This window comes from Mauremys mutica, chromosome 2 (genome assembly GCF_020497125.1).
Source record: "Mauremys mutica isolate MM-2020 ecotype Southern chromosome 2, ASM2049712v1, whole genome shotgun sequence".
NCBI lineage: Eukaryota > Metazoa > Chordata > Testudines > Geoemydidae > Mauremys > Mauremys mutica.
This window is the reverse complement of record NC_059073.1, coordinates 218,207,049-218,226,639: the sequence shown is the minus strand read 5'-3', so window position 1 is coordinate 218,226,639 and position 19,591 is coordinate 218,207,049. Positions and strand designations below refer to the sequence as shown.

Genomic DNA, 19,591 nt, shown 5'->3' with positions numbered 1-19,591 from the left:
CTATAGTTTCCACATTCTGCTTTGCTCCCTTTGTTCTTGAAAAGACAGACAATAGTAGCGTCACGGAGGTCCTGTGGTATGTTTTCATCCTCCCAGATGCTGATGATCACACTGTGGAACGCTGCTAGTGCTGCTGGACCTGCTGCTTTGTATATCTCTGCTGGTATCCCATCTTTTCCAGGAGCTTTTCCTGAACTCATCTGGCTTACAGCTTTCTTAATCTCATCTATAGTGGGCGGAAAGTCAAGATCTGTCAGAGCAGGTTGTTGTGGAATTTCATTGAGGACACTATTATTCACGGTTGATGGTCTATTGAGAAGGTTGCTAAAGTGTTCTCGACATCTTTCGTTGATGCCTTCTTTATCTTTAATCAGCGTTGTGTTGTCTGATGAGAGCAATGGGGTGGTCCTTGGTTTAGAAGGTCCATAGACACTCTTAATAGCACTGAAGAACATCTTTGAGTTGTGAGTTTCAGCATAGTGCTCAATTTCTTTGGCTTTGCTCTCCCACCAGTTGTCTTGTATCTGATGGAGGTCTTTCTGTGTTTTGCTCTGAAGGTACTTGAAATGGTCCCGTTTAGAGACTGAGGAGGGGTCATTCTGCCATTCGATAAAGGCTTTTCTCTTTACTTCCAGTGCTTAGCATATATACTTATATAAGGCTCAACGCACTGGTGTCCACTTAGAGACTGGGACCAGAACAAGTTTTGATAAGCTAAACCTTCCCTCCCACAGCAGGACCTAAGGTCAACGGCTCTTGTAATGTTTACCACATTGTAGCAACAGGGGAGAACCAAATCCTCTTTGTAACTATTTAAACTGTGTCTCTCATGTGTGAGATGGCTTAAACATGACTGTTGTTATCCTTAGCTACTGGCAACAATTCCTGCTTGTATGGAGTGACTCTTGCCAGTTCAGCCTTTATATTACATTTTCTTTTAATTGAGCCTTGACACATTGACAGAATCCACTTTTACTAGGACTCAAGGAAAAATTAGTAATTTTGATGTATCAGCAGAATTACGTGCTTAATGACTGATTCTTTCTCATATGCCCAGAGTTAAACTGAATGCCAAATTTGGGGTCAGGAAATAGTTTTCTCTGGACAAGGACCTTGCAATTTTTTTCTTTCTGTAACATTGGTACTCATCTGTTAAGATCAAGTGTGTGTGTGTATATATTAATTTCCTGAGGATTTGGGGGAGAGAAGAGTGACAATTCCTTTTTATTTTTTTTTAAGTCTGATACTGGAAATATTAGAAAATTAACGGTATTCTGTACTGTTCTCTTTAGATGCCTGTACAGATAGTGCTTTCTAGATTGGAGGAAATTATACAATAGGTAAATAAAATGGATTTAGCATTTACTATTGTGAATAATCCCACTGAAATCAATGGGTTGTAAGTACGTACTACACCCTGTAATACAGGTTTGCAGGGGTAGTCCTTAAATTAAGACTAGAACCAACAGAAGGCAACAAAGCAAGGAGAGGTAGGATAAGGGAGGGGAAAATAAGATTTTGTGGGCCAGTGGGAGGCTCATGTATGTATTAGGAAGTAGTTTGTTTTCTTTAACTTCTTATTGCACAATGGATACTGCTGAAAGTACAGGAGCCCAGAATAGCTATTGCTGCTGGAAGCCATGAGATCTGAGGAGTTACAGGGTGAAAAGCAGGATATGGGATGGCAAGGAGTAGCATGACAGAAGGGCAAAGGAGATGGGCACAAATGACATGTAGATCTCTGATGCCTGTTTGGGGGGAGCAGGGGCGTTGGAACAATTTGTATAGTGGGGATACTGAAAGCCATTGAACAAAACTGTAACCCGTCCATCTGACGAAAACCACTTCAAGCCGGGGGTGCTGCCACACTCCCAGCACCCTGGTGCTTTCCTCACACTCAAGAGGCTAAAGAGCAACATGCAGCAGGTCTACGCTGGCAGCCGCGTGTGGCAGATGGACACTGCACCCCCACCCCAGTACGGGTACAACTAGCAGCGTGGGATAGCGAGGCACTGCTTGGGCGCGTACAGACACGCAGCAGCCTAAGGGTGTGTATACCGTACATGGCTCGCTACACTCCCATGCAAAGCCTTTGCCTTCCCCGCAGCACTGCCAATTTTAGCAGCAGCAGCTGCCCAGCTACACGGCGGCCAGATAGGCCAAGTCATGGCGTGACGGGCAATGTGGAGGAGGGGCAGGACCATTGGTCATGGATGTGTGAGGCCTATAAGGCCCCTGCCTGAAACAGGCCCTCGAGGGGGCTATAAACGAGCTCCGCCGGGGCCAACCGCTCTTGCGAAAGGGGAGGGGCAGCTCTCAGACAACGTTATAGCCCCGCCCTTTGGCTCGCGCAGTCCGTTCTCTCCCCCTGCTCCGCCTCCTCCGTCTTTGCCTCCGAGCGCGCGCAAGCGCTTTCCTCCCGCCTAGTCCCGCCTCCCGGCGCGTGCTGCCCCAGCGGCCTCCCCCGAGCGCTTCTCCTACCCTCAGCCCCGCCTCGCGCCCCTTTTGGGCCCGCCCTTTTGGCGCGAGTAGCCGCGCCCCTATCACCGGCGCACGCTCCCTGTTGTTACGGCGGGTCTAACACCCCCTCCCATCACCCAAAGCCGCTCTGCTCCCTCCCTTCCCTGCGGACGTGGACTAAAGAGGCAGCGGGTGAGTGCGAGCCCCCTGCTCTCCGCTAGTCCTGCCGCCTCGGCGTGTCTGCGCCGCCAGGAGAGGCGGTGCCTCCCTCGCCCATCCCTGAGTGGCCCGGGGTCTGCTCAGGGCTGGGACCCCAGAGAAGCTGGGCACTGGGGAGGGGGCTGAGGCGTCAGGGGTGCAGGAGTCCTGGGGCGGTGGTGGTGGTGGTTCTGCGCATTCGCTTATTCTCGTCTAGGACCCTGCGGAGTTGCTCCGACTTTGCCTTCTCCTCTGCCCCTCTCAGAGCTGTGGTCCGGGTGGGGCAAGGCTGGGTTGCCCGGGTTGCATTTTGCAGATTTGCAGAGGAAGTAGCTCACTAGTTGCTACCTACATTTAATAACTATCAAATGTCTTCCTTTCGAAGTAGGTCCCGTGGTTTTTTTACGTCATAGAATTGGTTTGTGCTAATTGGAATTTGAACGTGAGCAAGTGAATTAGACCGATTCTAGGATTTGCTAGTTTTTGTGATAACCAGAGCACTTTTTCCCCCCTCCATGCCTGAATCACTCACAGGTGTGTTGAAGTGTGAAAGATATACTCTGATGCCCTTCACAGCCGCCTTTTATCTGTACAATGCTATCTTCTGAATTACAATATAATATTAATATTTAGATCATCGTTTCTCCTTGGAGCAAAAGTTATGTCTCCTTGTTTGAAAACTGAGCATACTGATGGCACTTTATGAATAAAAACGTGAAGTAGATAATGTGAACACAGTCCTTTCACTGGAGAACAAATACTTTTATTTTTTGCCTGAAAACCTTTATATTAAATGTAATAGCTAAACAGTAATTGCATTTCTACTTCTTTTACCTGTAGATAGGGTGACCAGATCGCAAGAGTGAAATATCAGGACACATTGGGCGAGCGGGTGGGGGGAAGGCGAAGAGAGGACAACAACGACAGACACAGGTGCACAGAGCCATGAGAGGGCTCTGCGAGAGGGGGCCGTAGGAAGCTGCAAGAGGGGTTGTACGGCCCCTGCTGCAGCCCGCACCACAGGGCAAGGACACCTATTGAATTAATGAGAATTTTGCATGTGAATTGATGTACCTAGTTTTGAGATTATAAAGCCAGAAGGGATCCGGTGATCACCTGGTCTCACTGCCTGTATAGCACAGACATAGAACTTTCCCAAAATAATTCCTAGAGGATAGCTTTTAGAAAAAGCTTTTAGAAAAATACCATGACCCTTAGTATATTGTTAATCGTTAATTACTCTCGCCATTGAAAAGGTATGCCTTATATCCAGTCTGAATTTGTCTAGCTGCAACTTCCAACAGTTGGCTCATGCTCTGCCTTTCTCTGCTAGACTGAAGTGCCCATTATTAACTATTTGTTCCCCATGTAGATACTTATAGTCTATAACCAAGTCACTTCTTAACCTTCTTTTTGTTAAGCTAAATAGATTGATGTAGTTGAGGCGATCACTATAAGGCATGTTTTATAATCCTTTAATCAGTCTTGTGACTCTCTTCTCTGAACACTCTCCAATTTATCAATATCCTTCTTAAATTGTGCACACCAGAACTGGACACAGTATTCCAGCAGTGGTTGCACCAGTGCCAAATACAGAGATAAAATAACCTCTCTACTCCTGCTTGAGATTCCCCTATTTAGGCATCTGGTCACCCTATTTCTATATGCATTTCCCCAGGTTTTTTTGTAAAAATCACAACTGAACTGCCCCAGAAATTCTGTCATGTGCAATCATCGTGAAACTCGCATGGCCCCAACCCTGCCGATGAATCTTTAAATCCACTGCACAGACTTCTGCCACTTGAGCTAATGGAGTAAGTGATGGCAGAGGCAATAGGTTGTCATCCTATATGTGATAGATCAGCTCTATAGAGGGATGAGACACTTTTTTTTGCCACTGGGTTTCACAGATATCTGCTGCTGACAGAAGAGGAACTGTGAAACTCAGGAATCCTGAGTCTATTCCAGGCTCCTGAACGGAGTGGTCTCTAGTAGTCAAAGACCCTTCTTCCCTGTCCCCTCCAGTCTGTGTCTATCCTATTGCTGTCTAACCCCCTCAGTTCCTCATCTGATTTCAACTGTCCCCCACTACCGCTCTGGATTCCTTGTCCCAGTTTCCTGGTCCTGTTTCACTCTCCTCTCTCCCCGCCCCCATCCCTCAGATGGGATGTTTGTTCCAGACTGGGGAAAATTATAAGGCTTCCCAACATTTCAACACTTCCCATTCTAAATTTTCGGTTGCTTAACTATAGGCTAGCTCTGCCTACAACAAAACATATTCAGAACCTCTGATTAAAGGGATTATAAGTGTAGCAGCCTCCATCATAGCTAGTCACCAAAGATTGAACCCGAACCATCCAGACTTAAAAGCATGAGCTTCTACTACTTGAGTTCAAGATATAACTCCATTAGGCCTGGTCTACACTAAGGGCGGGGGTCGAACTAGGGTACGCAAGTTCAGCTACATGAATAGCGTAGCTGAACTCGAAGTACCCTAGTTCGAACTACTTACCCGTCCAGACGCCGTGGGATCGAAGTCCGCGGCTCCAAGGTCGACTCCGTCACCGCCGTTTGCAGTGGTGGAGTTCCGGAGTCGACTGGAGCGCGCGGGGAGTTCGAACTTTCGCATCTAGATTAGACGTGATAGTTCGAATTCCAAGAAGTCGAACTCATCGCGTCGACCCACGCGGTAAGTGTAGACATACCCTTAGCTGGTAGCTATACAGTTATCCTCTAAAAATCCACCAGAGGAGGGCACAAAACACATGTTGGACAGTGAATTACGAAAGTGCCAAATATTATTATTAGACCTAAAATACTTTTCACAATGAACATCAGCGGGGGATAAACTGGGAGTTTAAGAATATTTGGAAAACAATTTTAGAATAACATTCAGTGCTGTGGTTTAAAAGAAAAAAAACCTGTTAAAACTCATAACTTAGCAGCATTCAGTGTTTGGAAAAAAAAAACTTCTAGGAGCTATGGGATACGAGTTAAGAATGTTGAAACAGGAAGATGTTATGCTTAGTTACCACTTGGGCAAGGTGGCATTCTGTGTAATACTTGCAAGATTTCACTGTAATGTTTTACAATATATAGCAGCGCAATGCTGATTCCATTGATATTGTTGAGCAATTCATGCTGATTTTATTTCAGCCCACATCTTAATAGTTTTGAATACTGTAGATCACAATTTTCAGCTCAGTTGGTCTGAACATGCAGAGCTTTAAAATTGCTATGCTCTAAACTGTATATTAACTACAATTTTATAAACCTGCATGTCAGAAAACTCTGTGCTACTACTACTAGACAGTGGCACAAGGCAATTCAGTGTGAATCACAGAAATGTAGGACTGGAAGGGACGTCAACAGGTCATCTAGTCAAACCCCTGCACTGAGGCAGGACTGAGTAATAACAACTAGACCATCCTTGACAGGTGTTTGTCTAACCTCGTAAAAAACTCCAATGACTGCTGTTCCATAACCTCTCTAGGTAATTTGTCCAGTGCTTAACTACCTTTACAGTTAGGAAGTTATTCCTAATGTCTAACCTAAATCTCCCTTGCTATAATTTAAGCCCATTGCTTCTTTTTCCTGCATGTCCTGAGTGGGATGGGGGTGGGTTCAGGCAGTGGGATTGGGGGGAGGTCGGTCGAGGGAGTCGGTGGGCGTGTGGGGATGGACCAGGGGAAGCAGGGTGGAGGAACTGAGGGGGACAGGACTGGGATTAGGGGAGTCCGGTGTGGGGGCTAAGGGGGATGGGACAGGACTGGGATGGGGGGAGTAGGGTAGGGGGTGAGGGGAGCATGAATGGGACAGGGTAGAGAGAGCTGTGTAGAGTGGGGCGGGGGAGACAATGGGGCTGGGTTGGGGAGGGTCGGGGGGGTTGGGGAGAGGGACAGGGTCTGGAGGAGATGAGACAGGAGAGCAGGACTGGAATGGGAGAAAGTTGAGGGGGTGGGACAGCAGGGGGAGCAATGGGGGTGGGATGACGGGGGAGGCTGAAGAAGAGATTTGGGGTAGGACAAGGCTGAGGGCAGTGGGTTGGGGGGAGCAGAGAGACTGTGGGGGAGGCTGTTGGAACGGGGGCAGGGACTGAGGGCAGTGGGTTCGGGGTGGGAGGTATAGGGGGAACTGCGGGGGAGGCTGAGGGAACAGGGTCAGGGTCGGGGCTGAGGGCAGTGGGTACTGGCACCTCTCAGCATTGCTGTGCCGGGCGGCAGACCTGCACCAGCGCTACCCTGGTGATGGAAGAGTCCTCAGTGGAAATGTAGACTTCATGACACAGACCCTCCTCATCACTTCAAACCTGGCACTGCTCTGGTCAGTCACTAGACTCTTGTCACTTTCAAACCCTGCAGGGTATCTGGCTCTTTTTCAGTTCTCAGGTTAAGAAAAGCCTCTGCATTTTGTGAGGGCTTCAGCATTCACTTTCCTACTTGACAAACTGTCTGCCTGAAACATTGCTCCCAGGGCATTCATCTTTATTCATTATCGGCAGGTCCATCAGATTAACGAGCAACACAGAGGGAAGCAACACAATGGTGTCATGGATTTTTAATTTTTCAAACCATTTTGGCCTCAACAGGGATAACAGCAAATCTGGACAGAGCAGATGGGTGTCAGGATGGGTTTTGGTATTTATTTATTTATTTATTTTTTTAAGTGAAAATGTTTGGGTCTGAGCAAAGGCTGCAAACTTCTCTTTGGAAACCTCTGCTGACCTTTTGCCCCAGGGGCTAATGACAGCCTGGAATCCGGGACAGATTTCCACATCCATGGGGTGAGATGATCAGGGGGAGGGGAGGGACTGTGGGGGAGGCAGAGGGAACAGGGTCGGGGGGCTGAGGGCAGTGGATTGAGGGTGGGGGGCACAGGGAGGCCTGCGGGGGAGGCTGAGGGAACAAGGTCAGGGTGGGGGCTGAGGGCAGTGGATCTAAGGGGAGCCCCCCCAGAGGGACCTGCCAGGAGGCCAGGTGAGCCCAGCAGTGCTTACCTGGAGCGGCTCCCAGGAAGCATCCAGCAGGCAGGTCCCTCCCAGTCCCTCTGGCTCCTTCCTAGGATCGGGTTGGGTCGAGGGGAGGGGGGCGGAGTGGGCTCTCTGCCCGGTGCCCGCTGCCCACGTCTACAAGCCCCGCCTCGCTGCAGCACGCAGCGGAGCGAGACCTCCTCACTACCTCTCTGTGTGCCTGGGACAGGGGCAGGGCTGTGCTCTGCAGGCTCCTGGCGGCGGGCCCTGTGGGGTGGCGCCGCTGCGCTGGGAGCTCAGCTGCCCGCTCCCCCAGGGCCCAGGGAGGAAAGGTGAGTGGCGCTGGCGGCGCCAGCTTGCTGCGGTCCCCCTCATATAGAGTGACCAGACATCCCGACCAATGTAAGGTTGGGACGCGGGACAAGTCCCTTAAAATCGGGGCTGTCCCGATAATATCGGTACGTCTGGTCACCCTACCCGTAGAGTGCTGCCATTTGTGACATGTCTAAATGGATGTGGCATGCCTTTCTGGAGCATGTCAACTGTACTCCATACTACCTTCTGGATGTACCCCTTGGACCATCAAGTAGTTGATGTAGGAAGGATGTTTATTATTTGTGTTGAGACTAGCGTGCCTGTTGTGTACACATACCTATTGCACACAAACTGAGTGCAATTCTGCTTGGAAGGATGGCTGTAAAATGGCGTAAGGGAGTTCCATATTTGTATGTCCCTAGTTTCTTGATCAAATATGTTGTTTTTTTCCCCTTATGTTGTGCATCATCACAAATATTAAAGGTTCTGCAGGCCAGGTTATACTCTGTGACATCTGTGTAACCCTGTTGCCTCCAGATAACATCCTTGGTGACACTTGCGCAATCTCAAACAGGAGCAACTGACTGGAATTTATTCAATGGTTTTGTTGAAGCACAGTATGGAATAGAATCTTTCTAATTACTCAGTTCTGTAATGCTAACAGGAGTAAGAAATCCTTTTTGTGACTAAAATGAGAAAATACAACTCTGAATTCATAAAAGGAGCAGATCTTTTTGAATAAGAAGCTGCCATTTTTATGCAGGACACTTTTGGAGCAGAACTATGTACTTCAATAAAATATACTGTCAGCTAATAAAACTTACCGTTTATCCAGTGCTAATCATATTGAAAGCTTTTTACAAACTTTGACTAATTTTCACAACATCCCTTGGGGACAGACAAGTATTACCCCCATTTTAAAAATAGGAAAACTGAGGCAGAGAGTTGAAGTAACTTGTCTAAAACAACACTGAGTTAGTCACAGAACCAAGATTAAAATTCCTGACTTCCAGTCCTATTCTCATTCTTCTAGATCAGTGGTTCTCAAACTTTTGTACTGGTGACCCCTTTCACATAGCAAGCCTCTGGGTGCGATTCCCTTATAAATAAAAACCACTTTTTTATATATTTAACACCATTATAGATGCTGGACGCAAAGCAGGGTTTGGGGTGGAGGCTGATCACTCATGACCTCCCATCTAATAACTTCGTGACCCCTGAGGAGTCCTGACCCCCAGTTTGAGAACCCCTGTTCTAGATCATGCTGTTTGTACAGATTTACATCTAAAATGTAGATTTACATTTTCATGAATCTAGTATTCATAATATATTAACTTAAAATGTACACATTTTATTTCAGCATTGTGAACACCAAATGCAGCAGGATTATGCCATGTATGAGAACTAGCAAGTGAAACTGACTTCAAACACAAGTGAAACTTACCAGGCTAATAAATGATAAATTAGATTTTTAAACATGATTTCAGTTTTAATATTTTAAAAAGATAGGGAACAAATTATTGTTTAAATTGAGCTGTGTTGACTGCATCTCTATAATTTGTAGCCGTACCTATACTAGAAATACCTTTTTCTGTATGCTTCATGGAGAAATCCAGAGAAGCTATTGTGAAAAATGACAGGTTTCAGAGTAGCAGCCATGTTAGTCTGTATCCGCAAAAAGAACAGGAGTACTTGTGGCACCTTAGAGGCTAACAAATTTATTTGAGCATAAGCTTTTGTGGGCTACAGCCCACTTCATCGGATGCATGTAGTGGAAAATACAGTAGGAAGACAGATATATACACAGAGAACATGAAACAATGGGTGTTACCATACACACTATAAGGAGAGTGATCAGTTAAGGTGAGCTATTACCAGCAGAAGAGAAAAAGAACTGTTTGTAGTGGTAATGAAAATGGCCCATTTCCAGCAATTGACAAGGAGATGTAAGGAATTGGGTGGGGGGCGGGGGGATAAGCATGGGGAAATAGTTTTACTTTGTGTAATGGCCCATCCATTCCCAGTCTTTATTCAAGCCTAGTTTGATGGTGTCCAGTTTGCAAATTAATTCCAATTCAGCAGTCTCTCTTTGGAGTCTAATCACATCAGCCACGCCATCAGGGGCTTGTTCACCTGCACATTTACCAATGTGATATGTGCCATAATGTGCCAGCAATGCCCCTCTGCCATGTACATTGGCCAAATGGACAGTCTCTACGTAAAAGAATAAATGGACACAAATCAGACGTCAAGAATTATAACATTCAAAAACCTGTTGGAAAATACGTGAATCTCCCTGGCCACTCGATTACAGACCTAAAAGTTGTAATATTACAACAAAAAAACTTCTAAAACAGACTCGAACTGCTGAATTGGAATTAATTTACAAATTGGACACCATCAAACTAGGCTTGAATAAAGACTGGGAATGGATGGGCCATTACACAAAGTAAAACTATTTCCCCATGTTTATTCCCCCCCTTTCCCCTTGTCAATTGCTGGAAATGGGCCATTTTCATTACCACTACAAACAGTTCGTTTTCTCTCCTGCTGATAATAGCTCCCCTTAACTGATCACTCTCCTTATGGTAACACCCATTGTTTCATGTTCTCTGTGTATATATCTATCTTCTTACTGTATTTTCACTACATGCATCCGATGAAATGGGCTGTAGCCCACGAAAGCTTATGCTCAAATAAATTTGTTAGCCTCTAAGGTGCCACAAGTACTCCTGTTCTTTTTGTGAAAAATGGACGTTCTGCATAGGATTGATATAATCTTGTTGACTTTGAATGAGAGAGAGAGAGAAACAGTACTTTCAGTCAAAGACTATGGATGAAATTCTGGCCCCATTCAAGTCAGTAGCAAAACAAAATTTCCTCCAATGTGGTTATATCTAGTCTGTTGTTCTCATGTACTGAGCAGGCAGATGACCAATTTTTCTTTTGACAGAGACTCCTAAGTTGCTCTGTGAAGCATGTAGAAAAAAGATGTATTCTTGCAGCACATTTTATCCAAGTGCTTAAGGAATAATGTCAACATAAAACTTCAGTTCAAGTCAGTGAGACTACTCATGTAAAGCTGTGCACATGCTTAATTCTTTGCAACCTAGCTTTAGGTTCCTGTCTGTGCCACTAACTTGCTGTGTGATATTAAGCAAGACTCTTAATCACTGTGCCTTACTTTACCCATCTGTAAAATGGGAATACTATTTACCTACTTACCTAACAGAGGTGCTGTGAAGTTTTAATTAGTGTTTGTAAAGAAGGCTTGCAAAATTTTCATGAAAACTTATCATAGTCTGTTTACCCACCCTTATCAAGATAATTAAAAATCAAGTGATGTTATTCATCACCTGTCTGTCAATTTTTTTTTCTCAACTGGGTAAGGGCAAAATATATTGTATTACAGAATAAACGCGTTAGTGTTCTTTTTATTAACATTTTTAATTCTCTGACAAATGTGCAAAATTAACATTTTCAGGCTCTTGTAATGTCTCTTCATTTAGTAACAGTTGTCACTGATTTTACTCTGTTGGGAAAAGGGAGATGACCTCAGTGTCCTTTATTTTTCTCTTCCATTTATTTTGATTTATTATTATTATTTTTTTTTGGTGGTGAGGAAGCAATGTGCTATACATGGTGGCAACAGTCATCCTAGATAAAGAGAATGGGATATAGCTTCAACCAAAGGCAGGCAACTTTATGTTTAGTGACCACCAGTGGAGTTTATTCAAGTGCTGCGTAGCACTTCCCTCCACCAGGCACTGAGCGTGCTACCCACAGTATGCCTCCATTCACATGCTAACTACAAACAAATGGTAACTTGTAGCAAAGTTCCTTTTTCTGCAGAGTGTATCCTGTAGTATTTTTAACATTGTCATGTTTGTTGTCTTTTGCATTTAGCAAGTTGTCAAAGGATGAAAGAAAGCTGGTCTGCATTCGACACGTTTGAGCATCATTTCAGGCCTCTGGTAGTTATTGAGCTTGCAAAAGACACCAAAGAGGAAACCAAAGAATGGCTCACTCAAAGAATTGTGGACAAAAAGAAAAATGGAGGTGAATACAATGGTTCCTTTTCAGAGATTTTGAAATTGTATTGGTTGATGGTAGTCTATTGTAAATAAATGTCTTGATGCTATGGTAAAGTTAAATTCTTAGTGACTTGTTGAGAAACAAGTTTAGCAATATATTTGATTTGCAGCAAAGGAAGAATAAACTTTTTTTTTTCTTAGTGCTTGTCCCTTTGTATATTCCACTCTAGGTGTGCATGTGCCTAGATTAGAGGCTTTTTGGTAAGCAGTGTCTGTTTGGTCTGTGCATGTTCTCTAACTATTCCTGTGTCCCATACCCAACATAGAAAAGGTAGTGTGGTACCAACTGGTAATTCAGTTCCTTTTTTTCACCCTTGGCCTGAATTAGTTAGCTCCAGGGTGCATGCAATTAAGCCTTCATTGAAAGAATCTGGTAAGAAGAGCCATGGTAAAGTGTTTAAAGGAAAATTTAAGCATCCTCCCAAGGAAAAGAGGGATACATCTCCTCATAAATACTCTTTAAAAAAAAATAGGTCAAAATTGCCTTTCTCCTCCAAGTCAAGCAAGACTCCACATCCTGGTACAGGTACAGATGTTGCATTGAAGGAGCAGGGTACTGGCTCGATGTCAAAGGGCTCTGTAATTGTGCCTGGCGCTGAGTCTTTTGGTATTGAGCTCCCCTTGGCACCCTCCCAGTGTGCACTGATTGCTTCCTCATCATTGGCACTGACTGTTTCTGCAGTATAGGGCAGGTTGGTACAGAGCACTACATTGATGGTGTCAAGTATGCCCCATGGTTATAATGCTGTCCAACCTTCAGTGCTGATTTGATACACTGATTTGAGGGTTTCTAATGAACCTGAGTGCCCCTTATTATCTGGAGGCTTAAATTTGCCTCTGGTACTAGAATCAGTGCCTCCCTTAGCACTGTTTTCCTTTCTGGTACTGACTGTAAGACAGGATCAGCCTCATACCACTCATATCCCTGCTGATCCTTCTCTGGAGTCTGATGTATCATATCCATCACTTGACTCTCAGCATAGCAAGAGTGACTCACCCACATACTCTCCTAGAGCTCATTCCACAACTTTAAGCTCTGGTAGAGGGTCTAGGTTGTTCTGTCATTTAGAGATAGAGTTCCCATATGGCCCAGGAGCCTTCTTTCCACTCATACAATGTCCCTCAGGAGCCATACTGGGGTTCCTGTACAAGCACCCTTCCCAGGTACCCTTCCAGACAGTAAAGGAGAGAGACATCAATCTGGTTCTATGAGTCTCCTGAGCAGATTTAACAAGAGGAAGAGGCCTCAGAAGAGCAAGATCAACCCTGTTGAGAAAGTTCAGTTTTCATAGTCCTCTGTGACATTATCTGATTAAAGTATGACCATATAGATCATTGTTGCAACCTCTGCTATATATTTGCAATAAATCTTGTACAAAATGTGGCATGTAGTTTTGTACTTGAAGTTATGAATATTGGCTGTATACCTGTATTTCAAATGTTTGCCTCTGGGGTAACGCCTGCAAAGTAGTTAGCCAGCACATCTTGGAGAGACTATTCAAATTAAGTGGCTCATCAAGAAACACTTGACTTGACAATGGACCATGGGAGACGCCCATCTACTCGGAATGTCCTGCAAACGTGCTGTTTGAGGTAATGGCTTCTACTATGTCTAAACCTTCATGCATGGACATGTGACTTGCCCATGTGACTCCAAACACTATCTTGTCACCTGTAATTTTCCACTAGCTGGTCTGAGGTTTTTGTTTAAAACAATAGGTTTCCCTCCACATGGCAGAAAATATAAAAGGCCCTGGAAACCTCTCCATTTTGCCTCTCTCCTGCTCCAGCTTCTTTACTGCTCAAGCCTCTGTACTATGAACTTCTACTAATAGGAGCATTCTAACCAATGGACTGAGGACCTTCCAATGATTTGGAAACAGCCAGAGACTTTTCTTAAGCCACCAGTTTATTCCATCACTGCTACAAGCCTGAATGAAGAACTTTGCAATTACTATATGTATTTGATTCCGTTAACCTATTTTAACTCTCACCTTTCTCTCTTTTTATGAATAAACTTTTAGATTTTAGATACTAAAGGATTGGCAACAGTGTGATTTTTGGGGTAAGATCTAAGTTGTATATTGACCTGGGTGTGTGGTTGATCCTTTGGGATCAGAAGAACCTTTTATTTGATGAGATTGGTTTTAAGGAACGACTCATCTCCAAGTCTGGTGTTTTTGGTGGTAATACAAAGACTGGAATGCCTAAGGAAATTTCTATGACTTTTTGTTAGCTAGTGTGGTGAAACAGAAGTTTACTTTTGTGGCTGATTTGGTATGTCCTATGGGGGATTAGCCACCAGTCTTGGGGTGTATCTGCCCTATTTCTCAGCAGTTCATCCTGAATTAGGCATCCTCATTTGTGACCCACAGAGGCACAGTTATATCCCTTTTCCTCTTCTCCTGATGAGGCAGTGACACCGGCTTCACTTTCATGACCTGATGACTTTAAAAACTTTCAGAGGCTATAGAAAAAAGTAGCAGCTTCACTTCAGATACCTTTAAAGGAGATTCAAGAGACTCAAATTATTGGATGGCCTTCACAACACTATGTTGGGAAGGATTGCTGTTCCTATTAATGAGGCTCTTTTGGACAAAAACTGCTGTTGCTTGGACTTAAAAAAAAGACTGAAACAAAGTATGTTTCTGTTAAAGGAGCCAGGTACTTGTACTCTCTCCCTGTACCTTGTAGTAGCTGCAGTTAATGAGGGGTGTTAGAGTGGTACTGTTTATTCAACCCCCTATGATGATTCAAAATGTTTAGGCCTATTCAGATGGAAAAATGGTTCTGCAAGTTTGCAGTTCCATATATCTAATAACCAAGTTCATATGGCAAATGATGACTATCTCAATTATAATAAATTCATAGATTTTATTGACAAGTTGTTGCAGGAGCATAGGAAACCATTTTAATTACTAACAACATAAAGATAATTAATGGCAAGATCCTTATTACAAGCATCATTAGACCCTGCAGATACAGCTTCATACTCTGTGGCAACTTCCACTGTAATGAGTTTTGTCCTGGCTTCAATCCTTGGGCATTCCAGGAGAAGTCCAGGCCAAAGTGGAGGACCTTCCGTATGATCTTATAATCTTTTCAGTGAGAGAATGGAAGAGTCTCTTCACACTTTTAAAGACTTCTAGGCCACTTGATATTCTCTAAGTATTTACAGCCCTGCAATGAAAAGAATACACAGTGAGCCTCAATCTTACCCAAGACAGAGGTTAACTCCACCCTCTTTTTATCACCATCTGCTTGCACTGTATCCTAGGAAATGTCAAAAGATGCAAAAGAGAAGACCACCTGATGCTTCTACTTTCTCATCACAGTGGTCACCAGCAAGCATCCCTTTTGATGGGATTTTCAAGAGCTACAGAATGACCATCCCTCCAGATTTTACTCCCCCGTTCTTCCCTGATTTCCTTCATATATTTTCTTTCCCATTTTCAGAGAGCTTGGAATGCTATTTCATCAGACAAATGGGCATTAGCAATTATTACAACTGGCTATGTGATTCAGTTTCACATTGTATCCATCCCCACCCACCTTCCTTGTCTCTTTTCAAGGATCTCTTTCATGAGAAGGTTCTCATCCAGAACATGGATTCTCTCCTTCAACTGGGCACAATAGTACCTCTTCCTCCTCAATATGGAGGGAAAGGTTTTTATCCCCAATATATTTCTTCATACCCAAGAAAAAAAAGGAGATGGGAAGCTGATCCTGGATTTCAGAATGCTCAACACTTTCATTAGCCATTTGAGATTCAGGATGGTTACCCTGGCCTTTACTATATTGTTGCTATATCTGGGAGGTAAGTTTGTTGTTCTTGACCTCAAGGATGTTTATTTCCACATTGACATTCATCCTACACATAAGAGATTCCTGTGATTAGTGATAAGCCCAAATCACTATCATTACAGGATTCTTCCCTTTGGTCTGTCAGTGGCACCAAGGATATTTATGACATTGTTAGCAGTGGTAGCGATATGCCTATGACAACAAATTATAGTGGTCTATCTATATCTGGTCCACTGGCTAGTCAAAGGAATGTCCTCGATAGATGTTCAAAATTCCATGAAAATGGTTCAGCTCTTTCAGACGCTTGACCATAGGTTAAATTAAGAAAAGTTTGATACTAATACAGTATATAGAGTTTTATTGGAGAAAAACTGAATTCCTGGACAGCCAAAGTGTACTTACCTCAAGACACGTTCCAGGCTATGTCTAGTCTGATAAGTCAGCCTAAAGCGAGCTGTTGAATAACAGTAAGATCTTGTCTCTGTCTACTGGGTCACATGGCCTCTTGCACTTTTGTGATGCAGCATGCCAAACTACATCTCCACTGTATGCAAGTTGGGTTGAAGACGGCATACACCCTGATCATACAAAGTCTCGATATACTTGTGTAAGTTCCACAGAACATCCTATGCATCCTTGACTGGTGGAAAGATGGCTTTCCCTCTTCCAGTAGGAACAATAGTGATAGTTGCATCCTTATTGGTTTGGGAAGTTCATCTGGGTGGTCATTTAGCTTAGGGAAAATGGACTCCAGAAGAATCTTTTAGAGTGGTAGCCGTGTTAGTCTGTATCAGCAAAAAGAACAAGGAGTACTTGTGGCACCTTAGAGACTAACAAATTTATTTGGGAATAAGCTTTCGTGGGCTAAAACCCACTTCATCGGATACATGCAGTGGAAAATACAGTAGGAAGATTTATATACACAGAGAACATGAAAAAATGGGTGTTGCCATACCAACTCTAACGAGACTAATCAATTAAGGTGGTCTATTATCAACAGAAGAAAAAAACTTTTGTAGTGATAATCAGGATGGCTCATTTCAAACAGTTGACAAGAAGGTGTGAGTAACAGGGGGAAAATTAGCATGGGGAAATAGTTTTTACTTTGTGTAATGACCCATCCACTCCCAGTCTTTATTCAAGCCTAATTTAATGGTGTCCAGTTTGCAAATTAATTCCAGTTCTGCAGTTTCTCGTTGGAGTCTGTTTCTGAAGTTTTTTTTGTTGGAGAATTGCGACTTTTAGGTCTGTAATTGAGTGACCAGGGAGGTTGAAGTGTTCTCCGACTGGTTTTTGAATGTTATAATTCTCGACGTCTGATTTGTGTCCATTTAGTCTTTTGTGTATAGACTGTCCGGTTTGGCCAATGTACATGGCAGAGGGGCATTGCTGGCACATGGCATATATCACATTGGTAGATGTGCAGGTGAATGAGCCTCTGATGGAGTGGCTCATGTGATTAGGTCCTATGATGGTGTCCCTTGAATAGATATGTGGACAGAGTTGGTAATGGGCTTTGTTTCAAGAATAGGTTCCTGGGTTGGTGTTTTTGTTGTGTGGTTGCTGGTGAGTATTTGCTTCAGGTTGGGGGCTGTCTGTAAGCGAGGCGTGACCTGTCTCCCAAGATCTGTGAGAGTGAGGGATTGTCCTTCAGGATAGGTTGTAGATCCTTGATGATGCGCTGGAGAAGTTTTAGTTGGGGGCTGAAGGTGACGGCTAGTGGCGTTCCATTACTTTCTTTGTTGGGCCTGTCCTGGAGTAGGTGACTTCTGGGAATTCTTCTGGCTCTGTCAGTCTGTTTCTTCACTTCAGCAAGTGGGTATTGTAGTTGTAAGAATGCTTGATAGAGATCTTATAGGTGTTTGTCTCTGTCTGAGGGGTTGGAGCAAATGCGGTTGTATCTTAGAGCTTGGCTGTAGACAATGGATCATGTGGTGTGGTCTGGATGAAAGCTGGATGTAGGTAAGTATAGCGGTCACTAGGTTTCCGGTATAGGGTTGTGTTTATGTGACCATCACTTATTAGCACTGTAGTGTCCAGGAAGTGGATCTCTCGTGTGGATTGGTCCAGACTGAGGTTGATGGTGGGATGGAAATTGTTGAAATCAAGAAGATGTCATCAATGTAGCACAAGTAGAGTAGGGGCGTTAGGGGACGAGAGCCGAGGAAGCGTTGTTCTAAGTCAGCCATAAAAATGTTGGCATATTGTGGAGTCATGTGGGTACCCATAGCAGTGCCGCTGACTTGAAGGTATACATTGTCCCCAAACATGAAATAGTTGTGGGTGAGGACAAAGTCACAAAGTTCAGCCACCAGGTTTGCTGTGACATTATCAGGGATACTGTTCCTGATGGCTTGTAGTCCATTTTTGTGTGGAATGTTGGTGTAGAGGGCTTCTACATCCATAGTGGCCAGGATGGTGTTTTCTGGAAGATCACCAATGGATTGTAGTTTTCCTCAGGAAGTCAGTGGTGTCTCGAAGATAGTTAGGAGTGCTGGTAGTGTAGGGCCTGAGGAGAGAGTCTACGTAGCCAGACAATCCTGCTGTCAGGGTGCCAATGCCTGAGATGATGGGGCATTCAGGATTTCCAGGCTTTTGGATCTTTCATAGCAGATACAATACCCCTGATTGGGGTTTTCGGGGTGTGTCTGTGCAGATTTGTTCCTGTGTTTTTTCAGGGAGTTTCTTGAGCAAATGGTGTGGTTTCTTTTGGTAACCCTCAGTGGGATCAGAGGGTAATGGCCTGGAGCTGAGAGCCATGTAAAATGCATTTCTTGCTGATAATTCATGAGTTTGTTCAGATTATGTCAAGAGAACACAACTGCAGTTTTTTACATAAACAAGCAGGGTGGAGTGAGATCATTCCTTGTGTTGTGCAGAGTACTGGAACTGGTGCAAACTATATTGCAGCAGTCTGTTAGCCGTTATCCAGAATACATAAGCAGGCAATCTTAACATGCACTTCTCCATGAATGGGAAATCCACAAATTGGTGATTTGGTTCATTTTCCACCAGAAGGGCCAGCCAGCAGAGGCATGTTTAGAATAGATAGGAACAAGCGATGTCGGATATTTTGTACCAGAGGAGGTCAAAGCCCAAGTTCCCTGGCAGATGCATTCCTAATCCCGTATTCACATATGCCTATCTTCCAATTCCATTGCTTCAGAGGGTGTTAAGGAAAATCAGACAAGACAAAGCAAAGATTATAAACTTCTGTGTGGCTGAGGCAGTACTGTTCCCCACAGCTTTTTCACTAGTCCATTTGCCCTCCAATCTGATTTAGGGTGACCAGATCACCACACTAAAATATCGGGACACATTGGGGTGCCATCAGCCGCGCCTACAGTCCACCCCTGCTCCTCCCAGGCTCCGCTCCCACTCTTCCCCAGGTCCTGCCCCCTCCCCGTTCCTCCCCCCCACTGCACCCTTCCTCATCCCCCGGCCTGCTTCTGGCTTGCTGCATCCCTCCTCAGTCTCCCGCCCGCTGCTCCCCTCTTCACCCCCCCCGCCCACCACTCACCCCTACGGTGCCGACTTTCCCTCTGCCGGGTGGGTGCTCACCCACCCCCTGTCTCTTTCCGCCCCTGCACCGCCCTCGCCCCATCCCATGTCTCTGCCCCTGCCTTGCCTCTTTTCCGCTTCCTCCCCTGAGTGCACCAGGTCCCTGCTCATCCCTCCTGGAAAGCGCTAAGTGCCAGCAAACAGCTGTTAGATGGCAGGAAGTGCTGGAGGGGGGAGAAGCGCGGATGCG

General features: G+C 44.7%; 1 protein-coding gene across 4 annotated transcripts in view; it reads left to right on the top strand.

The window, feature by feature from the left end:
• The first annotated feature begins 2,465 nt into the window (after positions 1-2,465).
• Positions 2,466-19,591, top strand: part of ANO10 (anoctamin 10) — a 257,183-nt gene continuing 240,057 nt past the window's right edge. For 2 of the 4 annotated variants that reach the window (XM_045006448.1, XM_045006446.1), the window contains exons 1-2: positions 2,467-2,652; positions 11,849-12,001. In XM_045006448.1, coding sequence (XP_044862383.1) covers positions 11,863-12,001 — 139 coding nt within the window. In that variant the 5' untranslated portion in view covers positions 2,467-2,652; positions 11,849-11,862. Of the gene's footprint in view, positions 2,653-11,848; positions 12,002-19,591 lie in introns of all 4 variants that reach the window. The other 2 variants (XM_045006445.1, XM_045006447.1) reach the window with 2 other exon arrangements.